Source organism: Conger conger, chromosome 14 (genome assembly GCF_963514075.1).
Source record: "Conger conger chromosome 14, fConCon1.1, whole genome shotgun sequence".
In the NCBI taxonomy this organism is placed as follows: Eukaryota; Metazoa; Chordata; class Actinopteri; order Anguilliformes; family Congridae; genus Conger; species Conger conger.
Genome location: NC_083773.1, coordinates 25,167,040 through 25,182,878, shown reverse-complemented (window position 1 = coordinate 25,182,878; position 15,839 = coordinate 25,167,040). Strand labels below are relative to the sequence as shown.

General features: G+C 45.5%; 2 protein-coding genes across 5 annotated transcripts in view; both read left to right on the top strand.

Annotated features, from left to right (window-relative positions):
* Positions 1-8,262, top strand: part of rbm10 (RNA binding motif protein 10) — a 17,677-nt gene extending 9,415 nt beyond the window's left edge. For 2 of the 3 annotated variants that reach the window (XM_061219616.1, XM_061219613.1), the window contains exons 13-23: positions 1,339-1,543; positions 2,216-2,325; positions 2,799-2,916; positions 2,998-3,089; positions 3,282-3,482; positions 3,974-4,165; positions 4,748-4,810; positions 4,960-5,157; positions 5,744-5,800; positions 5,918-6,006; positions 6,162-8,262. In XM_061219616.1, coding sequence (XP_061075600.1) covers positions 1,339-1,543; positions 2,216-2,325; positions 2,799-2,916; positions 2,998-3,089; positions 3,282-3,482; positions 3,974-4,165; positions 4,748-4,810; positions 4,960-5,157; positions 5,744-5,800; positions 5,918-6,006; positions 6,162-6,252 — 1,416 coding nt within the window. In that variant the 3' untranslated portion in view covers positions 6,253-8,262. The remainder of the gene's footprint in view (positions 1-1,338; positions 1,544-2,215; positions 2,326-2,798; positions 2,917-2,997; positions 3,090-3,281; positions 3,483-3,973; positions 4,166-4,747; positions 4,811-4,959; positions 5,158-5,743; positions 5,801-5,917; positions 6,007-6,161) is intronic. The other variant, XM_061219615.1, reaches the window with a different exon arrangement.
* Positions 8,263-8,535: 273 nt separating this feature from the next.
* On the top strand, positions 8,536-15,048 carry lrrc23 (leucine rich repeat containing 23). 2 transcript variants are annotated; one of them, XM_061219397.1, is made up of 8 exons: positions 8,536-8,638; positions 9,086-9,297; positions 9,933-10,042; positions 10,155-10,417; positions 10,788-10,918; positions 12,896-13,032; positions 13,875-14,079; positions 14,453-15,048. In XM_061219397.1, exons 1-8 carry the CDS (start codon positions 8,548-8,550, stop codon positions 14,480-14,482), a joined length of 1,179 nt encoding a protein of 392 aa, XP_061075381.1. In that variant the 5' UTR covers positions 8,536-8,547; the 3' UTR covers positions 14,483-15,048. The 2 variants fall into 2 exon arrangements, with proteins under 2 accessions (XP_061075381.1, XP_061075382.1); XM_061219398.1 differs by lacking the exon at positions 8,536-8,638 and having other exon boundaries at positions 8,687-9,297.
* Positions 15,049-15,839: the final 791 nt, after the last annotated feature.

Genomic DNA, 15,839 nt, shown 5'->3' with positions numbered 1-15,839 from the left:
GTGTGTGAGTGAGTGAGAGAGAGAGAGAGCATGTGTGTGTATGAGAGTGAGAGCAAGAGTGTGTGTGTGTGTGTGTGTGCGTGCGTGCGTGCATGCATGCATGCATGCGTGCGTGCGCGAGAGGGATAAAGAGGGAGAGAGTGAGAGTAAGAGTTGAGAGAGAGAGAGAGAGAGAGAGAGAGAGTGTGTGTGAGTGTGTGTGACAGAGGGCAAAAATGTCTGTATGTGTGCAGGGTGCCTGTATGTTTGGAAATTGGTACTGTAGATGAGTGATTGGTTACTTGTTTGTCATATGAAAGATTTCTTCACAAAAGCGTGACGTTGCCCCTGCCTCCCCCCTCACTGCTGTCTGCCCCTGCCTCCCCCCCCCTCACTGCTGTCTGCCCCTGCCTCCCACCCCCTCACTGCTGTCTGCCCCTGCCTCCCCCCCTCACTGCTGTCTGCCCCTGCCCCCCCCCCCTCACTGCTGTCTGCCCCTGCCTCCCCCCCCCTCACTGCTGTCTGCCCCTGCCTCCCCCCTCACTGCTGTCTGCCCCTGCCTCCCCCCTCACTGCTGTCTGCCCCTGCCTCCCCCCTCACTGCTGTCTGCCCCTGCCCCCCCCCCCCTCACTGCTGTCTGCCCCTGCCTCCCCCCTCACTGCTGTCTGCCCCTGCCTCCCCCCCCTCACTGCTGTCTGCCCCTGCCTCCCCCCTCACTGCTGTCTGCCCCTGCCCCCCCCCCCCCCTCACTGCTGTCTGCCCCTGCCTCCCCCCCCTCACTGCTGTCTGCCCCTGCCTCCCCCCCCTCACTGCTGTCTGCCCCTGCCTCCCCCCCCCTCACTGCTGTCTGCCCCTGCCTCCCCCCTCACTGCTGTCTGCCCCTGCCTCCTCCCCCCTCACTGCTGTCTGCCCCTGCCTCCCCCCCCCTCACTGCTGTCTGCCCCTGCCTCCCCCCCCCTCACTGCTGTCTGCCCCTGCCTCCCCCCCCCTCACTGCTGTCTGCCCCTGCCTCCCCCCCCTCACTGCTGTCTTCCCCTGCCTCCCCCCTCACTGCTGTCTGCCCCTGCCTCCCCCCCCCTCACTGCTGTCTTCCCCTGCCTCCCCCCCCCTCACTGCTGTCTTCCCCTGCCTCCCCCCTCACTGCTGTCTTCCCCTGCCTCCCCCCCCCTCACTGCTGTCTGCCCCTGCCTCCCCCCTCACTGCTGTCTTCCCCTGCCTCCCCCCCCCTCACTGCTGTCTGCCCCTGCCTCCTCCCTCACTGCTGTCTTCCCCTGCCTCCCCCCCCCTCACTGCTGTCTGCCCCTGCCTCCTCCCTCACTGCTGTCTTCCCCTGCCTCCCCCCTCACTGCTGTCCCTCAGACTGCACAGAGCGCTGCTGCAGGGGCCCCGGGAGGAGAGTACGCTCTGTACCAGCAGGGGGCGTCTGCGGGCCTGTACGGCCAGGAGGGGCAGGAGTACCTGGGGGCTGAGGGGCAGGGCTACGAGGGCCCGGTGGCGGCCGCAGCAGGTGTCCCAGCAGCCCATGGGGCGGGCCTGATGGGGGCTTACGGAGGTCCAGCAGCAGGTGAGAACATCGAGCCTTTTCTGCTCAAGGAAAGGTCTGCTGTCAGGTTCTTATGTTGGCCAAGCACTGCAAAAGAAGAATGTGTTCGTCATATGGTACAAAAAAAGCATGTAGTATTTTATTCTTTTTTTGGAAAAAAGTAATAGAAATATGAGATTTAAATTCTAAATATAAGAACTGTTGACTGACTTCTTTTTTGGTTTTTGCAGTGTATGGGAAATATGTATTCATGGGAACTTTCTTTTATGTTCATTTAATCTTTATGGAATAGATTGTCGTGAAAGCACTGGAAGCATCAAATAACATCAGCTAGCCATACATTATGTAAAGCTGCTTGCTTCTGACGGTGTCTCTAGCTGACTGGTGCACTCCAGCCATTGTCTGTGATGACCTCCATGTAAGCTCTGCAGAAGGGTTCAAATATATCTCTAATGTCCACAGCTGTGTAGCTGTGTTCCTAGTACTTCAGTAAATTGGGTAACAATGTTCCATCTGAATATGTAGGAAACAATCTACTCATCTAGGCCACTAACAAGTGTCCATTGTACTTTGTCCTTGAGATTTTCCCAGTGCCTGTAGCTTTGTATCTGAGAAGATAAATGTTGGTGTTCTTGTTGTTATGTGGAAAGAGCTTTGAGTGCCCGTTTGAGACTGAATGAATGCGTTTCTCAGCTGCAGTGTCTGTGGAGCCTGAGGTTCCAGGAGTGGATGCAGCTCAACTTGCACAGACGCAGGCATCTGCACAGCTGGTCACCACGGCGACCGCCACACTGCCTGTTCAGGTGAGCTCCAGGCTTCTGTTCCCTGGAGGGAGAATCTGCTCTGTTTCCATGACACCCTCCTCAGCTGCAGGTCCCAGACTCCCACACGTCCTTGAGAACATTGAGATTGTAATTCAGGGCCGTGGAGACTCTGGTGTTGTGTGCATTCTCCTTGAATTAATGAATGAATGCATTTATTTGACAATTTAAAAACATCTTACCAGACTGTAATTCATTAAAAATGGTTTGGGATAAAAACACAAAAAAGCCAACAGGCTTTTAATATTGTGACTCTCTCTCTCCTCCTCTCACACACATCACACTCTACCCCCCCTCCTCTCTCTCTCTCTCCCTCTCTCTCTCTCTCCTGCTCTCTCTCCTGCTCTCCCTCTCTCTCTCTCTCTCCTGCTCTCTCTCTCTCCTGCTCTCTCTCTCTCTCCCTCTCTCTCTCTCTCTTTCCCTCCCCCTCTCTCCCTCTCCCTCTCCCCTCTCAGGCAGCGGTATACACACAGCCTCCTGCAGCCCAGAAGACGGAGATCATTGGGAAGCCCCAGCCTGCAGTTCCCAGTCAGCCAGCCACGCCTGGCACACCCCACGAGTTCCAGCAGTACCGTGAGTTCGCTTTCAGCGGGTAAACCACATCATTAGAGGTATGCTGTGCCGGGTTAAACCTCCATCTCCGTCTCCCTCCAGCCGTGCCAGACGTGTCTACATACCAGTACGACGAGAGTTCTGGGTATTACTACGACCCGCTCACAGGCCTCTACTATGACGCCAACTCCCAGGTACAGTGTGTGCCCGACCGTGTGGCCCGTTCGGGTTACACGTGTTAAATTACCGCCTGAGAGTGCCTATGCCACTGTGGTCATAGGCAGGAAAATACAAACTGTAAAAATGGCCATGGTCTCTCTTACTGTGGCATTTTTATGGCATGTTGTGTAACTCCCTAATTGTGATGTTAATTGTTCTCTCTGCAGTACTACTTTAACTCCCATACTCAGCAGTACATGTACTGGGATGGTGAGAGGCACACCTATGTCCCCGCACCCCCCCAAACCCCTGGAGAGTCTTCCAGTGCCTCTGCAGCCTCTGCCAACGCCCCACCCTCAACCCCTGCCCTCTCCACTCCAAACGCCAAGGACAAAAAGGACAAGCCCAAAACCAAAACAGCCCAGCAGGTACCCCAGTGCACAGTGACGCGTACCCACTGCACTGCGACACGTACGCACTGCACAGTGACCCGCACTCACTGCACAGTGATGCATACGCACTGCACAGTGACCCGTACGCACTGCACAGTGACCCGTACGCACTGCACAGTGACACTCACTGACTGCACGACTGCGTGACCCTTCACAACTGACACCTTTGATCCATTTTGTGGAAAACATTGGCATAGCAACATACAGCGTAATTGCAATACAAAATGCTTGGTTCATGTTAAATATTTTATTAATGTGTTGTATATTAGTGTTATTTGTGGGCTACCAGAGATTTTAAAAATATCCAGCTGATTAAATCCCCGTACAAAATATGAGGTACTGCTAAAATGTAAAATGGATAGTGTAGTAAATGGATAGTGTAGTAAATGCAGAATACACTCTTAATATAGCTGTGCTGTAGGACGTGTGCTGAATTGCATGGCGCTTCTTAATCCTGTTTGGTGCAGATAGCCAAGGACATGGAGCGCTGGGCGAAGAGCCTGAACAGACAGAAGGAGAACGTGCGCTCTCTCTCCGGGGCCCTCTCCTCGTCCGCCGTGTCTCTGCCCGACCAGGCCCGCCCCCCCGGGCACGGGCGGCTCGACGACCGCCGGGAGTCAGCCAGCGCTGACGCCGGCTACGCCATCCTGGAGAAGAAGGTCACTTTCACTGCAACTGTGCTAACAGTACAGATCTGCACTTAACACTGGACTAGAGATCACACCGTTTATTACGTTTATTAAGTGTTTGAATAGTTCTCCTTCCCCTCTTACTTTTTCTCTTCTTCACTTCCTACTCCTTCTCCTTCTTTGCCTTCTCCTATTTGTGTAACACCTTTCATATAAGAAAATGCAGTGTTCAAAGTGCTGTATAGAAAGAATAAAGAGCAACCCACACATGCATGTAAATGCATGCATACAGTATACATAGTTTAATGTGTTATTTGAGGCATTTGGTTTTGAGATCAAAACATAAATATGAGATGGCAGTACAGACATTTGGATACATACAAGTTTATAAAATGTTGAGGGCGGCCTGTAGTGTAGTGTAGTGGTTAAGGTACATGACTGGGACCCGGGGTAGCCGGTGGTTCGATCCCCAGTGTGGCCACAGTAAGATTCTCACAGCCGTTGGGGCCTTGAGCAAGGAGAAAAGAACTGAAAGTCACTTTGGATAAAAGGCATAGTGTAATGTAATCTTGAATATTGGTAATAAAATATGATTATTTTCCCCTCCTGTAGGGGGCACTGTCAGAAAGGCCACAGACACTAATGGACCAACTGAAACGTGTTGACGAGAGAGGGGTAAGTTGTGTGTTGTGTGTCATGCGTTTATGCGCACTAAACTAAACTGCATCCCAAACTGAATTGTTGGACAGAAGCGTAATAACCGTGATGTCCTGTATAAAATGGGTCGGGTTTTGAGGGAGGTCTTTTTTCCCCTCCTCCTACAGCGGATCAGCCCTCCTCAGGGCCTGGTGGCGGCCTACAGCGGGGAGAGCGACAGCGAGGAGGAGGGAGGCGCGGAGAGGGGGAGCGAGAAGGAGGAGAAGCTCACAGACTGGTCCAAACTGGCCTGCCTGCTGTGCAGGAGACAGTTCCCCAGCAAGGAGGCCCTGCTCAGGCACCAGCAGCTGTCCGAGCTCCACAAGGTCAGTTTGAGACGGATAGGAGCCTTCAGGGGGCCACAACTGCTCAACCACAGGCCAACCTCAAACCTGACTGTGCCAGTGCAGCCTGTGGGCAGGAGTGGGTGATGGGCAGTTGACCATGGGGGGTACAGCTCTGTCAGCTGTACTTACCTTGGGTTGTGTACATCTGTGGGCTGCCTACAGGGAACAGCAGATGTATGTGCTGGTGTGGAGGGTGCACCTGCTTGTCTATGCTCTGCTTCATTGGTTCCCAACCCTGTTCCTGGAGATCTACTGTAGGTTTTCACCCCAAGCACACCTCATTCAGCATCTTCAGACCTCACTGAGCAGCTGCTTGGTAGAGTCAGGGTTGAAATGAAAACCTACAGGATGGTTGATCTGCAGGAACAGGATTGGGAACCACTGCACTACCTGATTTAACTGAGGACCTGGCAGGGATTGGATGGCTTGGAGAAATATTCATTTGTGTTCCAGAATGGGAGCAAATCAGGATCTGGGATAAAATGAGCAGCACATTAGGTCAAAGAGGAGTCCTCCGTGCTTTGTCCTAAACTCTAACTTTAACCCTAAATTTTCCATCACGCAGCAAAACCTGGAGCAGAGGAAGTCCCGGCAGCCGGAACAGGAAGGAGGGGAGGGAGAGGTGGGTGTTCAGGCTCAGAACAGTGTTGTATGCATTTTTCAAGCAGAATTTCTCCCAGTAAAACATTGTGAGAATGTGCAGCTCTCGCCTGGCGTAAATGGTTTTCCATTTTCACAGCTGAGGTACAGAGACAGGGCAGCCGAGAGGAGGGAGAAGGGAGGTGTCCCCGGGGAACCTGATGGCAAGAAGAGGAAGTACAGTGCCATGTAAGCACAGACATGCATGCAAGACAGCAGTGTGCAACAGTATTGCTGTACACCCTAATACCACATGCAACACTACAGTGGAAGTACAAATTACGCAGTAATTCTCTCTCTCTCTCTCTCTCTCTAACTCTAACTCTAACTCTAACATATTTCAGCGATGGGGTCGCTGGCAACAGCCTTGGTGCACGGATGCTCCAGGGAGGAGTGAAGAGGAGTCTTCTTGTTCGGAATATCCAAGTGGAGTGAAGAAAATCCAGCACCATAGCATGCACCAAGCACCCAGACTTTAGATTTCTACAAACTCACAAATTGTACAGACTCAATGCAACACCATGAGTGACAAACCGTGCATTTAATTATGAAAATTATGCTACGATTTTTGCTTCCTTTCGGTCTAGCTCCAGTGACCTATCAAACGTTCCCAATGAAGGGATGGCTGGTTTTGTCTGTGCCAAAATGGCCTTGGTGGATGGGAAGTTGGTTGTGCAGGTTGGCACTACAGTACATACAGATGAGGCCCTGATCACGGTAGATGACTCTTAGCGTATGATCTGGCTATGCACCTTTGGCATATGCCCTTAACAGAGATCTACAGACTTACTTTCAGAGTGGTGGTCTGAATTGAGCCAAGATTTGGCTTCAGGTTTATTGTTGAAGCATAATTCCGTGAACTTGTTTTTATAGTCACGGCTATGAAATCATACGGGGAAACTTAGTTAGGACAGTGCATTGCGGGGAGGAAAAAAAACACCGTTCTAAAGACTGGGCTAGCTGTCAGGGTTTGGTAACTTGTTAATTGTGTGCGTGCTGCTCACCCTTATTCGGTCTGCCGTCATGAAAACGTGACCCTTTTCTGAGAGATTTGGTGGAAAACTAAATGCCACGGGCAGGACAGCTGGTTACCTTCAAGAGGAACATTTTTTATTTTTGAAAAATAAAATGACTTTAATTTAAAAAAAAGAAAAAGAAAAGTGAATTAGGTTGGTGAAATCCTGCCTTTCGGTGTCATCAGTCTTGGCCCATGGACCCTTACCTGCTTAAATTTAAGTGCTCAAAGAGTGGAATCACGCAGGTAAATTCACTGCCACTACACATCACCCATTTTACCCAGTGTGCCCGAGATGATGGTGCTATGTGGAGCTTTGCGTTTTCCGCGTGTCATTTTCCGCTTTTGTGAGCCTATGGTTCCGGCGGAGCTCTCAATCTTAGTTAACCGCAATATCAATACGAGAACCGTAGACATCTCGTCTTTCCAGAGCACTGGAGCTAATATGAAGGTACATACGTTCAAATACATTTGAATTCATTTCAGACTGAATGAAAAATGAAATGTTTTCCTTTGTATAGAAATTGCAATGTCTAGAATTCATAATAAGCTAGAGCTCCCACCATGGTTACAGAGAGTCCATGTTGATTTACAAGTGTAGTATGGGGTACCCAAGCTTCTACAAAGAGACACTTTAATTTTATCCTTGCAATGGCTACAGACTTGCCTGGTTCTCAAATTTCCATTGTGAGGTAGACAAGTTTGGAACATAGAGCAAACTATAGGAGACTATAGGAAAAAGCTATCTGTCATAGCTTTTTAGAATGCATTGTACAGAATCTAGGAATTGCTTCACTCAAAAAATGTGAACTATGCATTTAGCAACTAATGATAGTTCTCTGCCCCAGAATGTGTAAAGTAGCCTTTTTATATCTTATGTTTTACACTAGCTCTGTATGCAATGGGATGTGCTGACTTGATCCACGGCAAATTTATTTGATGGTATATTTTTTTGTATTTTCTAACAAATGAGAGTTTTGTTCATTAGCATTTTCAAATGTGACTTTGCACAACATGTCTTATGGTCAAAGAAGAATAACCTATGTACAGTACTGTTACTTGTATAAGATGTTGTCATTGTAATGAATATTTCTGTCAGTCATAGGTGTTGCTTTCAGAACCAGAACTGGTTACTTTTATCATTTCTTCGTTGCCTGGAGTAAATCCATTGCCCCTCGCCTTCCTCCAGGGGCTAGGACAAGGCCTGTTTTCCTGGAGAATTATGAAATGGCCCTCTGACTAATGTGTTTATCAGTCGGTACTTTGGAATTTTAAGAGTAGCCGTGCTTTAAGTAAAACTTATTTTTTTAGCGTGTCTTCAAAATGTCAAGCATTTTCATGTGATTAAATTTATAACTCCATTGTAAAATATGTGATTTAAAGTGTAAATTTCATACATATTAAAGTGAAATTAAAGCTTCCCCGCAAAACGTCCTGTCTGTTAAACTACTGGAATTCGTTATTTTGACAAGGCGGCTGGTATGCTGGTGTTTTATTATCGCTAAAGAACTGTTCACAGACTAATATTTGCGATGTTCTGGCATATCACCAGGTAAATGTATATTCCTTATCGAGAGTAGCCAGCATGCACATTTTATTTTGTAACGTGTGTTATGGAGAGATTAAACTGTTGACCTAATGTCAAACCCTCCACTGTCCTGACCTAGTTCGGCACTATCGCACTGCACTTTTCACACGATCGGCGAGCCGGTCTTATGATTGGCTCTTTCCTGCGTCAGTCTTCGCTACATGGTTTCCATAGTTACACACGTACACTTGTCAGAGGAAAAGTAATCTTGCGGAGGGGTAAGGAAATTGTTTCTATATCTTGCATAATGTTCACGAAATGGCGAATTTGCAATGCCCATGTAGATAGTGTAACTTGCTTAGGCTCGAATGACGCGAACAAGAAAAGCAAATTCGAATTCGTTAGCGAGCTAGTCTCACGTAGCCGGAATGGATCGGGAGATGGCAAAGTATAGCACAACCCAGCGAGATAGTTCCATGATAGTTATCTGCAATCGTAACTCGAAGGACAATATTTTTCTTTAGATCGCAACAGGACGATGTTAATGTCGCACCCATTTAAACGGCTGTAACGTTAGCAACAGGAGGATATTACATGTTGCATGACACATCCAGTCAAAAATAAACTTACAAAAACAATTTGTGACACATACTTGTTTTCTTTCTGTATATGGATATAATGACTATAGTTTATTTTGCTTTCCTCCCCTGCTGAAAAAAAACTAGATTTCGGAACAGCAGGTAGCTTCAAGTTGGTCATAGCTGGATTTTACACCAGGGTCTTGATTTGGTCAAGATACACAGTCATGTCCGATGTGGAAGACGATGAGTTTTTACAAGGTGAATCTGAAGGAGAAGAGTCTGTAAAAGATGAAGAGGAACAGGAGGAGGAGGAGGAGAAGGAGGAAGAAGAGCCTGTGGCTAAACATGAAGAACAGGTGCAGTTTTTTTAAAAATTGGTTGGGAAATGGCTACATCAAATTGTGAAATTTGTTTTGTGTGTAGGCCTACTGTAGCCAAAGACGTTGAGCCCAAGGGCTCAATAGATACCAAATTTATTGAAACAAACATGAGAAATCAGTCCTTCACAATCTTTTACATTCACTGCATTACATTCCTCCTGACCTTTAAGATAGAGATATTAAATAGAGAAAGTTTACCGTAGCAGAGGTATAAAAAATAAAATAAAAATAGGCAGAACACACATGAGCATGTCAGCAAGTTGTGTCATAAATCTAACACATAGGGAAGTCATAGGGTGCATTCTAATAAAGCACTATTGCTCGGTACAGTGATGCACTTTGTGGCAGTGGGCTAAAGTGGAATACTCACTGTGCCATTGTTGATGCCAGCATTCCCACATGGCTTTCCATAACTGGCCATAGCATTGCTGATACAACCACAGCAAGAATTAGGATTTCAATTTGGAGAAAATAAAAATGTAACTTGATTAACTTAATCAGTTTATTTATATGGTTTAAGCTTCCCCCCTGTGTGCTAGTGTAAGCCCGGAAGAGTTGGTGATGGTGAAGTACAAGTTTTAACGCAACTCCTGTGTCCTTTCTTTACTCAGGTAGAGACCTGCACAGTGACGCAGGAAATGGTGGAGCAGGGACTGTCTCTACTCTGTCGCACAGGGAATGGCCTGTCTCATGCCTTTGTAAAGCTGGACCTTAAGGAAAGGTGAACAACTCAAACAAACACAAATGTACTGTAATCAGTGAAGACCGTGGTGTAAACATTAATGCACACCAGGGTACATAACTGACTTTAACCTCCCTTGCCCCCCAATCAGACGTCTGACGGACCTCACTCTGCTCACTTCCTTTGTCCACCTGCGATTTCTGGACATTTCATCCAACCTGGTGTCAGACCTGTCCCCTCTCACTGCACTGACCCAGCTGCTGTGGCTGAAGGGCGATGGGAATGTGATCCAAAGGTTCGAAGGTCAGCCCCTCGGTCAGCTGGCCTACCTGCAGTGGCTCAGCCTCGCCCTCAACCGCATCTGTGACCTGAAAGGCCTGGGAGGACCTTCTCTGGAGAGCATAAACCTCATTGGTCAGTGTAAACTATTTTAGGTCATTTAGGCAAGCATTCAATCACACTGTTCATTTGCATTTTTCACTACCTACAGACCAGTTTTTCCACATCTTTTTGCGTACGTTTTGAAAAGCAAAGAAGCGTTCCTAAATCATTTTCTTCTCACTGTTTTTTTGGTTTCTCGGCTATTAAAAGTAGGTAAATAAAATAATTACCAAAGCCTCATAGCTGCTATCATGGTGTTGGAAGTGGCTGTCTCTATGATCAGATACATGAGTGAAGAAGCAGTATTTTTCTATTGCACAATGGGTGAGCCAATATTTGCATTATGTTTGTTTTAATTAACACAGAATTTACAGTAAGGAGATGAAATTCCTTCCCCCCTCAGGTAACAGCATCGAGCGTGTGACTGGCCTGGAATACAGCCGGCTCACTAATCTGGTCACTCTGGAGTTGAGAGGAAATCGACTGGAGAGTACAGATGGCATCTATCTACCTAACCTTCGCAAACTTTACCTGGTGGGGTACATTTCATGTGTCACAGCAACCATTGCAGAACTGCATGTCTTATATTTTATCCCTCCTGCACTTGATTAGTATATCTTTGAATTGATTAATTCATTTCATTGGTAATTGTTATTTTGATTGGGAAATAGCCATGTCAACATTTTTATACACTCAGTAAGCACTTTATTAGGAACATTATACTAATACTGGGAAGGGCCGCCCTTTGCTCTCAAAACAGCCTCAATTCTTTGTGGCATGGATTCCACAAGATGTTGAAAACATTCCTTTGAGATTCTGTTCCATGTTGAAATGATTGCATCACACAATTCCTTCAGATGTTTCAACTGCGAATCTCCTCTTCTACCACATCCCAAAGGTGTTCTATTGGATTCAGATCCGGTGACTGTAAGGCCACTGAAGAAAATTGAACTCATTGTCATGTTCATAAGACCAGTTTGACACTACTTTTGGTTTGTTATATGGTGCATTATCATGCTGGGTGTAACCATTAGAAGACATTGTGGTCATGAAGGGATGCACATGGTCAGCAACAATATTCAAATAGGCTGTGGCATTCAAGCAATGATTGATTGGTATTAGCAGGCCCAAAGTGTGCCAAGAAAATATTCCTCACACCATTACACCATCGCCACCAGCCTGGACTGTTGATACAAGGCAGGTTGGATCCATGGATTCATGCTGTTGGAGCCAAATTCAAACCCTACCATCCCAGCAGATATTGAGATTGATCAGATCAGGCTATGTTTTTCAAGTCTTCACCTGTCCAGCTTTGGTGAGCATGTGCCCACTGCTTTCTGTTCTTGGCTGACAGAAGTGGAACCCGACTTCTGCTATTGTAGCCCATCTGTCTCAAGGTTCGATGTGTTGTGCTTTCTGAAATGCTTTTCTGCACACCACAATTGTACAGAGTGGTTATCTGAGTTACTGTAGCCTTTCTGTGAACTCAAACCAGAATGGCCATTCTCTGTTGACCTCTGATCAACAAGGCGTTTCTGTCTGCAGAACTGCCACTGATGTTTTTTGTTTTTTGCACCATTCTGAGTAAACTCTGTTGTGAGTGAAAATCTCAGGGGATCAGCATTTACAGTAATACTCAAACCAGCCTGTCTGGCACCAATAATCATGCCACGGTCTAAATCACTGAGATCACATTTTTCCCCCATTCTGATAATTGCTGTAAACATTAACTGAAGCTCTTGGCCTATATATATATATATATATATATATATATATATATATATATATATATATATATATACATTATTTTTGTGCATTGCACTGCTGCCACATGATTGGCCGAATTGGTGTACACTTCTTAAATTTCATACATATACACATGCACACAGTGTGCCTTATTAAAACCTATTCATGCTCTTGATAAAAATAAAAAAACTAAACAGGCTGTATAAAGTAAACCATGAAAGTAATGAGCAAAAATGGGGAAATTATAATATTTTATACGAATGCAATTGCTCATAGAAAAAGATAAAACATCAACCTGTAACATGATGTGTTAAGTTTTGAGTGTGTATGTGTGTGTGCTGTCAAATGCAGAAGTATTGGGACAGATGTGGCAAATTAGTAGCTTTTACTCTGCCGTATCCCATGCTGCCACTGCCTCTTTCAGTTCCCTGCTGTGTGTTTGATGGGGCTTTTCTGAGACTTCACTTTCAGCAAGAAAAAAGCATGTTCAGTGACCAGTCCCTCTCTTTCCCCAGACTTTCACCTTTCCATCACTCACTCTGGTAAAGCTTCATCTTTAGCTCATCCGTCAATATTGCTTATAAAACTCGCCAGGATCATGTCATTCTGTTCTTGGTGATTCTTGGTGACCCATTTACAGGGATCATTACTACAGCCCTCAACATTAGTATTGTTATTAGTTACCTAGTTGTGATAAGTCGGGACTGATTAAACTAACAGTGGTAACAGAATGCATATTTCTCTTTTTTTGCATGATCCTCCCAGGCACAGAATGGAATCAAGCGTCTGGAAGGTCTGGATAGACTGGAGCACCTCACTACCCTTCACCTAAGGGACAACCAGTTGGAGACACTGGATGGCATTAATTCCAATATGAAGGCCTTGCAGTACCTAAACATTAGGTAAGAGTAATGTAACATTAACCAATATTCATATTTCACTGCCACATAACAGTGTGCTCTTTATAATTGGGTACACATTGGGTACACTGCGGGATTTCTATGATTTTGCAACATCCTTAAAATATTTCAATTCTGGGAAATCATAGAGAAGCAATGGAAAGTAGTTGCACTGTCCTGAATAAAAAAGTAATTCAGGGGGGCCGCGGTGGCACACAGCCAAAGTAATAGACCTTGATGCAGGCATCAGTTTGTTACAGTTGCACACCAAGGACCGGGGTTTGGGACTAGTAGGGATCACTGTGTGCATGCACCTTGGTGCGCCTTGGAATCACGGTCGCAGGCTGTGAGACTAGACGGCTTGAACTAACTGGATTAGATAGGGTACAATTGGCTACCAAATTGGGAGAAAAAGGGAATCATTTGAAAAATAATAATTCAAAATTCATTCTTTGATTCTTATACTGATATTATGCTGATATTACTTTTGAATGGTCCATTAATGCTACCCCTGATATTATGAACAGATGTTAGTGAAAGATGATAATACTTGGAAAGGAATGTGTCTCAGAACGTATTTCTTCAGGGGCGGGTGGCTCATCCTGCCAAAATCTTGTGCATGGATGCACCCCAGTCTGGTGTCAAATACAATACAGTCAGACACTATGACAGTGCTTGAAAGAAAAAATCTGTGAATAAAAATTGGTTATGAATTATACATTTATATTTCCTCCTCAAATGCGAATGTCAGAGGATCAAAAATGATATTTACATTGTTGCTACTCAAATCGTTGTTAGCATTTGATCACAATGTTATGTCTTCTGACTCTCCCACCCTCCCATAGGGGAAACCAGGTGTCTTCTCCCCGGGCTCTGGTCAGCCTGGTTGAGGTGATGAACACCCTGAAGTCACTGGTGCTGACGGAAAATCCGCTATCGGAGATTGAGGACTACCGCCTGTTTGTGTTGTCCCGTTTGCCCATGCTGGAGAGACTGGATAAGGAGCAGATTACCCCTGAAGAGAGAGAGGAGACCAAGGAGAGACACGGGGTCAGTGGGGGGGGGGGGTCTGTATGTGAGTGCTGAAGTGGGGGATGGTTACACCTTTCTTATGTATGGTTGCTTCACATTGCAAAGTGCAGGTGTTGTTTCTTTCTATGCATGTTGACTGAGACCTCCTCCACTTCATGTCTATGCATGTTGACTGAGACCTCCTCCACTTCATGTCTATGTATGTACAGAAGGATATACGTCAGCATAGATATGGTGGAAATATGGTGGGTAGACAAAATGGGGGAAATTAGGGTCTGGTCTATGAAGAGTTGGATATATTAATGTACGTGACGTGTGTGAAACTACATTTCACAATCGCACAATTTCACATTTCACATTACACAATCACAATATTTATCCTTTTTTCCAGGAATTAGAAAATGAAGAAGATCTGGAATAAGACTGGTTGTAAGCCTGTGTGATACTGGGTGCCTGATAGACTCTGGTAGATAGAGTCTATGGTCCTGGTTCCACAGGCCCCTCGCCTCCCATTACTTACTGTGCAAAGAAGAACAGGGATCTCGAGTGAACAGCATTGCATTTGTACTGATCATTGCATAAAAATAACAGATTTTTAATGTTGCAAGTGCTCTGTACCTTCTGATCAAAAGAATAATGGACTACTCCACACTGTTGTTTGTTTTTTTATTGAGAGCATAAAGTGCTAAAATCATGCCTTATTTCAATTAAAATAACTGTAAAATATCTGTGTGCTGTTGTGCAGTTGCCACTTTGCCAAACAAATGCGTCTGTGGGTATTGTGCTAGCTGAGAATTAAATTAAAGTTCACATATTTGTTTTACATTCCTTATGCAAGCAAATAATGTGAAATTGCTCAAGTAAAGAATGTAGCCAAGGCTGTGAAAATTCAGGATGTTTCACCTCACAGTTAAAATATATGATGGGAAGATACTGAGCAGATACTATGGATGATATATAAAATAAAGTATACATTTTTTACAAGACTGTGAGGACTGGGCTGGATTATTTGTAAACAACAACAAAAAACTAATAAAAAAGAATCCAGCATTTCAGCTCTGTCTCAAATATACACTGAAAATACAAATATATTTAGAATAAAGTTACATGGGCAGTGTAAAAGTTGTAAAAGAAAGCGATCTCGGTGACCTCTCGGATTTCACAAAGTAACGATGAGAAAGCAAAACCGTCCTGGCTGGCACTTCCCCTGGGTAACCAATACCATAGGAAGTGTCGCAAACCGTAGCATGCATGAGAAATACTGGAGGAACTAAGTTTATGGGCGGGTTCAGGTATGAAGAAACACGCATTTTTGTTCCGTAGTTCTGTTTAGGACATTGTGACATTAGCCTACTGAAGGCGTGTAGATTTTAATCAGTCTAATCTTTATTTGCACTGTTGGTTTAATATATCCTCAGGGAAGCCTCATAAAACTGGCTGCACTGAAACCGCAGGAATAGTGCCAGCCTCGCTCTGATGTTACCGTGACTCTGCACTTTAAACTTGGCCGCCAAATGACTAACCACACCACATCCCTTGACAGAGACAGACACCCAGCTATTGACAGTTTTCAGTTTAGAAAATAAATACAAATATTTACTTATTCTTACAAACAATATTGTGACATATTTAGACATGATGTGATGAACTGGAGATTAAATACCGGAATTAAAACTGAGACGTGATTCAAGGGGACCGCAAATGACAAAGAGCAGTAGAAAAGAGTTTGCGATGGTTTCAGTGGGAATGATTTATACTTCTTCTCGCTGCACAGATAA